The sequence below is a fragment of the Lutra lutra genome, chromosome 1, assembly GCF_902655055.1.
Source record: "Lutra lutra chromosome 1, mLutLut1.2, whole genome shotgun sequence".
Taxonomy (NCBI): Eukaryota; Metazoa; Chordata; class Mammalia; order Carnivora; family Mustelidae; genus Lutra; species Lutra lutra.
The window spans coordinates 14,533,302-14,545,091 of record NC_062278.1 but is presented as its reverse complement, the minus strand read 5'-3'; the positions used below and the strand labels follow the sequence as shown (position 1 = coordinate 14,545,091).

Below are 11,790 nucleotides of genomic sequence, written 5' to 3'. Positions count from 1 at the left end.
GATGCCACCAACTTTGGCTTTCTTTTTCAATATTCCTTTGGCTATTCGAGGTCTTTTCTGGTTCCAAATGAATTTTAGGATTATTTGTTCCATTTCTTTGAAAAAAATGGATGGTACTTTGATAGGAATTGCATGAAATGTGTAGATTGCTTTAGGTAGCATAGACATTTTCACAATATTTATTCTTCCAATCCAGGAGCATGGAACATTTTTCCATTTCTTTGTGTCTTCCTCAATTTCTTTCATGAGTACTTTATAGTTTTCTGAGTATAGATTCTTAGTCTCTTTGGTTAGGTTTATTCCTAAGTATCTTATAGTTTTGGGTGCAATTGTAAAAGGGATGGACTCCTTAATTTCTCTTTCTTCTGTCTTGTTGTTGGTGTAGAGAAATGCAACTGATTTCTGTGCATTGATTTTATATCCTGACACTTTACTGAATTCCTGTACAAGTTCTAGCAGTTTTGGAGTGGAGTCTTTTGGGTTTTCCACATATAGTATCATATCATCTGCAAAGAGTGATAGTTTGACTTCTTCTTTGCCGATTTGGATGCCTTTAATTTCCTTTTGTTGTCTGATTGCTGAGGCTAGGACTTCTAGTACTATGTTGAATAGCAGTGGTGATAACGGACATCCCTGCCGTGTTCCTGACCTTAGCGGAAAAGCTTTCAGTTTTTCTCCATTGAGAATGATATTTGCGGTGGGTTTTTCATAGATGGCTTTGATAATATTGAGGTATGTGCCATCTATCCCTACACTTTGAAGAGTTTTGATCAGGAAGGGTTAAAGCTATAATTTTATCCTTTTAAGTTATTATCATTTTATAATTTTTAAATTCTTTAATAAGTTTTCAAGAGATTTTAATGATCATTCTTTTTTTTTTAAAGATTTTATTCATTTCATTTGACAGACAGAGATCACAAGTAGGCAGAGAGGCAAGCAGAGAGAGAGAGGAGGAAGCAGGCTCCCTGCCGAGCAGAGAGCCCGATGCGGGGCTCAATCCCAGGACCCTGGGATCATGACCTGAGCCGAAAGCAGAGGCTTTAACCCACTGAGCCACCCAGGCGCCCCTTAATGATCATTCTTAATTAGTATTTACTTCTATCTATCTATTAAGAACCTCAAACCACTTTATTAGTGTTATGCACAGAGTATTTAGACAATTCACTTATATTTCAATCTTTTTTATCACCTCCTGCAATTACAACTTCCCCTCTGAGGTAATTGTCTTCCTAACTGGAGAAAACACTTCAGTATTTGTTTTAGCCTCAATTTGCCTGACATGGAGCTCTATACAAGACATTATTTGGATATTTTACAACAGAAAAATAATCTTGAAGAACTGAAGTAGGGAAAACATGTTTTTATAATTAAGGAAACAATTATATGAAAGAATCAAAAGATAACAATGACAAGAAGGTCCTGCATGATAAAAGTTGTTCTTATTAGGAGAGCAGGATCACTGGACACATTGTAACTACAGGTAACAAAAGGAGCAATGCCTATATGAAAAGCCATAAGCTATATTGATCCAGAACCCATTTTTACTGGAATTACACAGATGGACAGATCCATAGTGTCACTAGCTATCTTCCCTCACCTCAAGAGTATTTGACTCTTTGGGATTTTTTTGCACATGTATAAATTTGTATCCCCTGAGACTCTTCTTCAAATTAGTCTTGCTTAGTCATTTTGCCTTTAAACATCTGTCCTGATTTATCTCTGTGATCCATCATGTTTCTCAATCAATTTATATTATCTATTTTCCCTTTCCATTGGATTTGAGAGGCAATATATGACATAATGTAAGATCTGAAAACTACTTTTAGGGGATGAAATAAATTTACAGAAAGAAAATCATTGGTAACAAATAGGGCAACTCTATTCCACTGATCTAGAAAAAAGAGTGACTTAATTTCAATCCCCACCTTTAGATCTAAGCATTCTCCAGCCAAGATCCTAGCAAAGTCACAATGAGTCTCAGCCAAGAAGAGTGGGGGCTTTTCTGGCCCTGATTAGCTGGCATTAATGACATACAGTCATAGCATTTCTGACTTTGGAATAGTTCGTTGGCTTGGTGCTATAACAACATGATGAATTCTCCTATAAATATGAGATGGAAGGAATCATCTGCAATTACAGAAAATATCACTGAATTACACATATGGAAATGAGAGATTCCAAGTGTGGGAAAGGAGACTGTAAAAAATACCACACCCATGGCTGAGAGTATAAAAGTGTCCCAGTCCAGGAGGTGACATTCAACCTCAGAATCTCCTCACTGTCACTCAGGTGAACTCACATCTCCTGCCAACATGTCCTACAGCTGCTGCTCTGGAAACGTCTCCTCCAGCTCCTTTGGGGGGTACGTGCGCTACCCAAGCTCCTCCTACCCCAGTAACCTGGTCTACCGCACTGACTCCTGCTCTCCCAGCACCTGTCAGCTGAGCTCCTCCCCTGCTAGTGCCTGTCAGGAGACCTGCTGTGAGCCCACCAGCTGCCAGACATCTTGTGTGGCGTCCAGACCTTGCCAGACACCCTGCTACCGCCCAAGGACCTCCATGCTCTGCACTCCTTGCCAGATGACTTGCTCTCAGTCTCTGAGTTTTGGGTCCAGCAGCTGCCGTTCCCTGGGCTATGGATCCAGAAGCCGCTACTCACTGGGTTGTGGATCCCAGGGCTTCAGATCGCTGGGTTACAGAGTCTGTGGCTTCCCTTCACTGGGCTATGGATCCAGATTCCGTCGCCCAATTTACTTCACCTCCAGAAGTTGCCAGTCTTCATGTCACAGACCAACCTGTGGATCTGGCTTCTATACCTCAAGTTGTTGAGGGTCCAGACCTTTTGAGCAAAATGTCTAGCCTTTAAACAGAGAGTTTATCATCTTCGTGATCTTTGGGAAAAATTCTTGTCACCTTTTTTCCAACCACAAAGTGTTGGCCAAAAACTGTCTCTAACATATACTGAACTAAGTGATTAATTTTATTGGATGAATTTATAGAATTAGTTGAATTAATAAAATAAATTACAAGATCAACTAATGGAATTTATTTTAATAAACATTAACTAATTTTAATGAATTAATGGGATTCTCATTCATACATTTTATTCACAAAAGAGATGAAAACATAAATGCATATAATGTAGTAAACTCTTTCATTCTGGTTTCCAAATATTTTGCTAATTTTATTGTTAGTTTTAATTGGGTAAGTTTTTTTTTCTTTTGTTTTTTTGGGGGTATTCAAGTTAATGTTTACAGTGTCTCTGGGAATAACTTTAGAAATCTAATAGATTGGTGAATTTGAACTAATTTATTTTGGGCTTTAGACATTTCTTTCTTTAAAACTTTTTTTCTGGTATCCTTTTTGTCACACATAAGCTTTATAGGAATAACAATCTCAGGAGCAATATAGAGCATGTTTCCTCCAAAGGATGTGGGACCTTGACATTTGCCGACAAAAGGAAAAATCACATCTGATACCTCTAGATTCCTAGACAGTAGCAATTAACCTGACCAGCTAGTTAGGGACCTAGAAAAGAGAAGATTAGAATATTGATACATAGAACTCTAGTGTAGAAATATGTGGGTAGACACATGCACGTGGGCACAAAATGTGAAAATCTGTGTATTTCCTTTTAGTGTCCACCAGAATGTATCCACCTTGGAAGAGGAATAAAACTATCAAGTAGACAAAATGACTCTGCTAGTTGATGTGAGCCTACCTTTGTCAGCAGTCCTTACAATGCTGACCAGATGAACAAGTGACCACAGAGGCTATGAATGGGTCCCCCAGCATAAGCTCCTACTTACAATGCTGATATCATTGCCACCTGTGAATCTCCATCTTGGCAATAGAGGCTAACAATAAACTCCCAGTATGACATTAGTCCTCAAGAAGACCAACTAGCTGCTTGGTTGCAAATTGAAAGTGTTCTCCTTCTGCCCTGGAAAACCAGGGTCCATTCTCAAATGGACAGATACACATTCAGAGTATGAGTTCGCTTGTAATGCTTGCCTCAGCAGCACCATTTTCAGGAGTTAATGAATAGTTTGATCTACCAGCATGGGATTGCTCATAGTGTAGAATCCATGCAGGTAATCCACTCCACAGTAGAGAGAGTGTAAGTGAGATCCATAGGTTTTATCAAAAAACACTCCACCTTGAAGTTCCCTGCCTGTAGGTGAACTGGACTGGCCTACTGACTGCAAAGTCGAAGTGTCGGCATGGAGGCGATATCCTCAAAAGACTGGGCTCCAAAATCCCCCTACTATTACTTCCAAAGACCCATTCAAGAACTCTGTGCTTCCTATTTCTGCAGCTGGAATTTTCAAGGATAGAGGCCCAGTTCCCATAGGCAGACTTCCTAAGGAACACATCAAGGGTCTCATTGAACTAAGCTATGGCTGCTGCCTATGCACTTTGGGCTTCTTGTACTCAGGGACCAATGGGCAAAAAAAAAAAAAAGACTTGTCATCTATCCAAGAGGAGATGATCCTGATTATAGAAAGTAGCAGGGTTACTGTTATACAGTGAGGGAAGGGGGAATATGTGGGAAGCTCAGTTGATCTACTTGGGTGTCTCTTGGAACCTTCCATCCAACTGTGCACATGACTTGTCAAATGCAGTGACTCTAGCAAGAAAAAGATACAGTTATCAGGATTTATACTTCTCAGGAATAAGATTTGGCTAATACCACCAAGAAATCTACTATGACCACCAGAGGTGGTAACTAAGGGTGAGACAAATTTCTAACGATGCTTAAGGAAGGAGATGGAGAGCACCAACTGCAGTTCCAAGACCAAACGCAGTGACGGGGACTGTGTTTCATGCCACTGGCTTTGCCCTTTTCTATTTCCCCTCAGAATAGAGCCCTAACAGAGCCATGGAGAATCTCTCTCTTGACAAGTTGACCCTGAAGATGCAACCAGTGGACTATGACAGGTACAGATCTGCACCGGAATGCACATCACACCATTTCACAAAAGAAATGGCTGTCTGGCTGTGACAAGTGAGGCCAGCTGATAAGCTTTCTCTGTTGGCTTTTTTGGGCTCTGTATCAGCTTTCAGACCAAGGTCAATTTTTCTTTCATGGCAGCCCCTGGTCAGTGACTGAACAAAGTGGTAGAATGGCTTTTTTCACTCACAGGTGTTACTCTCTTACAAGCATTTTGTTCTTCTATCAGTGTCTCAGTGCCTGCTTCCTGGAGAATATAACTATCAAATAGTCTCTTTATTCTTTCTTGGAGTTTGTTGTTTCCACCTAAGATTATTTTCCTTCAGCCCCCCCCCCCAAAAAAAAACAACTTATTAGTATTTATCTAAGTGCAAATTTATCTGACATGGTGAACCCATTGGAAATTAGTACTCAGTTATTATATTATTCAGAAGAAAAATAAAATGAAGAAGAAGGGTGATAAAAGAGGGCTATTTTATGTATGTATTTTGAGAGAGAGAGAGAGAAGGAGAGTGTAGGGGGAGGGCCAGAGGAAGAAACAGAGGAAGAATCTTAAACAGGTTCTACACTCAATGTGGAACTTGACAGGGCACTCAATCTCATGACCCTGAAATCATGATTTGAGCTGAAATCAAGAGTCGATGCTTAACTGACCAAGCCTCCCAGCACCCTTATTTTATACTTTGGTGGAAATTATTGGGAAGGGACTGACTTTGAAAATGCACAAAGCTCATTCAGTCTGAACACTGGAAAGGCCGAGCTGTTCTAAGAGGCAGGCCCCAGGTTCTTTCTAGAATTGGACAATGTGAATGAAAATATGTAAAAATACATTAGTGGTATTTTTTGTTTTAAATGACATTTTAAAAATATATTATTTATTTATTTGGCATAGAGAGAGAGAGCACAAGCAGAGGGAATAGCAGGCAGAGGAAGAGGGAGAAGGGGCCTCCTGGCTAAGCAGAAAGCCTGATGCTGGGCTCGATCCCATGACCCTGGGATCATGAGCAGAGCCAAAGGCAGATGCTTAATGAACTGAGCCACCCAGGTGCCCCTTAAATAGCATTTAGATGAAAAGATCCATAGGCTAAAAGTAGGTGGAAGAGATACTTGAAATCCCTGTCTCTTCATTCCCTTTTTCCAGATTCCCACATTGTCACCATCATCTCTGTTCCCTCTTCATAAGGCCCGAGTCAACTTCTTCTTATGGCTTCATCTCAATTCAGCCTTCACTTTTAAATGTTTGTCTGGTTCTTTTCTATTTCTAGCCACTTCCCATTATGTGTTATTTTTTTCCCTCCACTGGGTGTGAGAAGTATTATATAATATGTGATAGATGGAAAATAAATTTAGAGAATGCAAATCAATGGTGACAAGTAGAATCAATCATTTGAAGTATCCTTATAAAAAATAAAGCTATGTCACTTATCACTTGATGTAGTAGAAAAGTGACAGAAAGAATTCCGGAGCAAAGCAGGAATATGCATACATGGAGTCATAACCAGGGAGAAATGAAGGGACTTTCCTGGCTGTAATAGGTTGAGGATTAAGGACAAATAGTTCTGGAATTTCTGAGATAGGAATCATCATTGTACCCATTGTACTCCTAAGTACAATAGGTATGAAGCTAGTCAACGCAATGACAGAGAAGGTTAACGAATTACACAAATACAGAAGAAGGTGTGCCAATGGTATGAGAGAACTGTACCTGCACTGTGCTGTACCAACTGATGAGTATATAAAATACCCAGTGCTCAAAATCATCTTAAATCTCAGAATTTTCTCATTGTGACCAATCTGAACTCATATCTTCTGTCAACATATCTCACAAGTGCTGCTCTGGAAACTTATTTTCCCAGTCCTTTCGGGAAGGAGGTTCCTAAGCTACCTACCCAGGCTCCTCCTATGGCTCTTCTTACTCCAACAACTCCAAACAGCACTAATCTTTGTTCTCCCAGCACCTGCCAGCTGGGATCCTCTCTCTACAGTGGCTGTCAGGAGACCTGCTGTGAGCTGGCCAGCTGCCCAGCATTCTGTGTGGTGTCCAGCCTCTGCTCAGGCAGGGTCTTGCTACTACCCAAGGATCTCCATGATCTGCAGTCCCTACTAATTAGTTTATATCATATCTATCGGTCCAGCAGTGTCTTTTCTCCGTGTTATGGATCTAGTAGCTGCTACTCACTAGGCTGGTTTCAGACCCTTAGGTTATGGAGCCTGTGGTTTCTCTTTCCTGAACTATGGATCCAGTTTCTGCCACCCAGTTGACTTTGTTTCTGGTAGCCTCCAGCCTTCTTGTTGCCAACCTAACTATGTGTCTGTTTTCTGCTAATCAACTTATTGAATCCTGGTACATTTATGTAAAGTCATCAAAATGTCTACCCAGAGGTCCATTATGCTCCTTATTCCCAGTGGCAACTATCTTAGTCTTTAATCACCAGTTCCTTACCCTTACTATCAAGCATAGTCTAACAGGCTGATTATAGCATCCTTTTAATTCAATGAATTAACTCCGAAATAAGTGTAGTATCAGCATTATGGATGAAGTTCAAGCTAATTTATTTTCTGCCCCAAATGGATAAAAAGTTCAATCATTATAATCCAATAAACTAATTTATTCTGTATTGAAATATTTTTATGTTATTGTTTATACATTATCAAGAAGAGTTTGTGTTAAGTTTGATTTGACAGGTTTAATAAAAGCTCAATATGCATCTCAGTAAATTTTGGAAGTCTAAAAACTTGTAAATTTGATCTAATTTCTTTGGATTATGGATATTTTTCTCATTCAAACTATAGTTATTGGACATCCATGTTTTTTAGTTTTAGGATCTTGTGACTGAAGGTCTGAGAATTAGGATATATTTTGAGTACTTCAAAGATCATGGGTTTTATCTATGTGGAAAGAGGGAATGTGACTATGAAGTTGACAGATTCTTCAGGAATTTCATAAACAAGAATATCATTCAGGTTTGCAAGTTAATATAATAAATGAGAGAAAAACTAAATGTCAGTTTAAAAATATATATGAGCCTTAAATGAATTCTAATGAGTTTACCCAAATCTAATTAAAAATGACCAGACTCAAACATCCATTGTTGAATAGCCAACATAATTTGCTTTTCTATATGTATGGAAAGATATTTTTTGTGGGAAGAATGTGTGTGATTCCTTGTCAATGCTTTGTTAAAACCCAAACTAAATATATATGAAAACAAAAAGGACTTTATAGCAGTGGACTTAACTATTTCATTTGGATCTCACTGTAAAGCTGGGGACACTATATCTTTACTCTTTTGGTAGTATTCTTAGCTTCTGCAGGCCAAGTACTTAGAAACCCATCTGAGAGTAAGATAAACAACAGGTTACTAAAGAATAAAATTACGTAAGATGTTATCCCTAAATAGTGCTATAATTAAGGCTCAAAGAATATCCTACCCATTACTTCCTTGGACCTTCAAATAGATCTATGACAAAGACTATATTTTAAAATTCAGGTTATTTTTTTATTTATTTGTTTTATTTATTCATTTATTTGAGAGGGGCAGAGGAAGAGGAAGAGAGAGACTCTTAAGCAGGATCCATGTCCAGCCGAGAGCCCACTGCAGGGTTGATCTCACAACCCTGAGATCATATCCTGAGCTGAAATCTAGAGTCAGACACTTAATCAAATGGGCCACCCAGCCACCCCCAGGTTATTTTAGATAGAAAGAAATGAACACAAAACAGATCAGAGTCTTCCTTAGCCATGACAACCAAAATGGTCTCTCCAGATGTTGCAAACTATTCCCTGGGGAATAGAAAGCACAAATACTCTTGGTTGAGAGCGATTTGTCTAAACTAATGCATGGAGAGAAATGGAGGTAAAAAATAGCAAAAGGAATTTACTAAAAAATAGACTATAGTAAAAAGATTTAACATACTTGTTTTGGAGTTCTAAAACAGAAAAGAGAGAGAAGTGGGGAGAAAATATATTGGGGAAAATTTTAAAATTTTCCCAAAGTCAATAAAGGCAGCAAAGTAAAAGTTAAAGACAGAGAATACCACACCTACACACTAGTAAATCTAATGAACACCAATGACAGAAATATTTCTCAGAAACCTGAGAGAGAAAGATGATTTCTTTTTTAAAAGATAAAAGTGACAATAAGACTAAAATACAGATTACTTACAAAGATAATTGAATGAAATATTCAAAATTCTGAAAAAAACACAGATGCCATCCTAAAAGACTATGGTCAATAAATATGTGCTTTAAAATTGAAGATAATTTCAGGCAACAAAAAATTGAGGGAACATCTCAGCAGCAGAATGACACTAAAATATGTACTAAAAGTTGTTTGTTAGTAAGAAGGAAAATGTCTTTACCCATCAATAGGAAAATGTCTGAAATTCAGATATGAGCTGACTTCTCTCATTCTTAAGACCGTTACACTTTCTTGGTCATGGTATGGCTTCAGTGGACATATTTACTATTTTCTGGGATACGAATAACTCCTATATGTGGGCAAATATACAATTAACCCCTATATGGGCAAATATAATAGAAACACTTTTTAGATAACAAATAGACAACACAGTACCTAATAGCGTCAATCTTAATATTCCAAAGTCATGGTTTTTAAGTACCTGGCTACTTGGTAAGATGATCAATCAAAGTCGAATCCTCTGGATGACCAGTTACAAGCTGAACAGCAACTCTCATAAAACAATTAGATGGGTGGCAAAAGTAGGATCTAAAATAGATAATGGAAATCTGTTATTTCCTCAAACCACAAATCTGAAAGAATTATGTAGAAAACAGAGGTGGGACTCAAATACATATTTGGAAGCCATTAGCTCCACAACTCAGAGCCAACATTTTGATATAAAATCTCTATATATACGTATACATATACATATTTGAGAGAGAGAGAGAGAACCCACAAGTGAGGGACAGGGGCAGAGGGAAAAGAAGAGAGAGAATCTTAAGCAGGCTTCACTCTCAGTGAGGAGCTCAATGCAGGGCTTGATCTTACAACTCTGAGGTCGGAACCTGAGCCAAAATCAAAAGTTGGATGCTTAACCGACTGAGCACTCCCCCACCACTCCTCTTTATTGTTTATTCTTAAAAGGGATATTATGGTTCTTCTATCTGTACCTCAATCTGGCATTCCAACTCTTTGCATTGGGCCTCTTAGTCCTTTCATGTTTTATATATATTCATATGTATATATGTGTATATATATGTATACGTATGCATGTATGTATATATATATGACTTTATATCTACCAATGTATAATTTTATTATTTGATCTTTTAATTACTTTTGCTTTCCTATTCTGCTTTTTAAATATTAGTTTAAAAACCTTAATGTTCTCATTTCCTCCATTTAAGGGTATTACTTGCATTGTTCTACTGATTTTAGAATTTCTTAGGAATTTCAATGTACTTTCTTGATTTATTTCTGCTTAATATAAACTATTACTTTACAATTTCCCCAATAATGCTAAAACCTTAAAGTGCCTTACATCCAATCCCTCTCTTTTTAAGCATCATTTCTTTGTGCATTTCAAGTACATATATTTTAAAACCAAAAATTATTTCAGTTATTGTTTTATAAATTTTTATTCAAATGTAATTTATATTTATCCACACATCTACCTTATATTTCTTCCTGCACTTCCATATTTCTCTCTGAAAATATTCTGTTTGTACCTAAAGAAAGCCTTATGGTATTTAGAGAGCTCATTAGAAGTAGACATTCAGGTATCCTGCTCCAGAGTACTAATCTCAAGGAGGTGGTATAGGGAAGAAAGAAGATATTTGACTACAAGTTAGAAAAATGTGGGCGAAAACTTGATGGGATTGTAATGTCCAACTAAAGCTATTCTAGAAGACCAAGATGTCTAGATGATTATAAAGACAGATGGTAAAAAGGTATAGTGTTTAAAAATTCATAAATTTCACCTATTTGGAACTGTTTCGATCTGAATAACATTTAAATTAAACAAATTAGAAGTTTAAAATAAGGTAGAGGAGAAACCTGAATGTCTCGCTCTGTCGTCTGTCACTTACTTCTTCCTCTCACCTCAATTGATAAACATTCTCTGAGGGACTCAAACTTGTCAAACTGGTCTCTATTTGAAACTCTGAAAATGCACTGTTCTTGCATTTTGTTTTTAAATATTTGTCCAGAGTTCCTTCTGTTCCTAGTCTTTCTCCATTCAATTCTTAACATCGTTGGGCCTTTTCCATAGAGTATGAGATACTCTGCATTAATAGTTAATAGTTAGAACATAAGTTTTGGATAAAAATGATTGGTCACAAGTAGTTTTCAATCTTTCAGAGGCTTTTTGGCAAGGTTGAAGCTATGCCCGTAACCAAATGAAAGAAAGAAAGAAAGAAAGAAAGAAAGAAAGAAAGAAAGATGATGTCATTTTCATCTCCACCCTTAGAAGGAACTCACACCCTAGCAAAGCTTGGATCAAATACATGTACCGCATACACCAGGAAGAAAAGGAGGAACATTCCTGGCCAAGTTGACATGCCATTAATGCAAAAAGGTCATAGCATTTCTGACGTAAGAATAGTTCATTGGCTTTGTTGTTATAACGAAATTTATTATAGCCCTCATAAATGTAATAGGTAGGAAACTATGCAGCTGCAATTACAGAAATGATTGAGTTAATACTATGCAAGTGAAGGAGTACAAATATAAGGATGAAGCTTTCATCACTTTCGACACCTGTGGCTGAGTGTATGTAAGCGCCACTGTCCAGGAAGTAGAATACACTTCAGACTATTGTCTGTGAATATTCTCTGTGAATTCAGTGTTCACAGTGTTTTCTCAGATGAACTCA

At 37.7% G+C, this 11,790-nt stretch overlaps 2 protein-coding genes across 2 annotated transcripts; both read left to right on the top strand.

Moving 5' to 3' along the window:
- The first annotated feature begins 2,261 nt into the window (after positions 1-2,261).
- Positions 2,262-2,960, top strand: LOC125108444 (keratin-associated protein 13-1-like). Its single transcript, XM_047744672.1, has one exon. It carries the CDS (start codon positions 2,313-2,315, stop codon positions 2,826-2,828), a length of 516 nt encoding a protein of 171 aa, XP_047600628.1. The 5' UTR covers positions 2,262-2,312; the 3' UTR covers positions 2,829-2,960.
- A 3,629-nt stretch (positions 2,961-6,589) lies between these two features.
- Positions 6,590-7,279, top strand: LOC125089876 (keratin-associated protein 13-4-like). Its single transcript, XM_047712653.1, is given in 5 exon segments — positions 6,590-6,684; positions 6,783-6,978; positions 7,010-7,052; positions 7,055-7,136; positions 7,138-7,279. Coding segments are annotated over 5 exon segments (558 nt in total).
- Positions 7,280-11,790: the final 4,511 nt, after the last annotated feature.

Bases quoted from the DNA above. Each gene is read 5' to 3' on its own strand.
- LOC125108444 (XM_047744672.1), top strand. From the start codon at position 2,313: ATGTCCTACAGCTGCTGCTCTGGAAACGTCTCCTCCAGCTCCTTTGGG.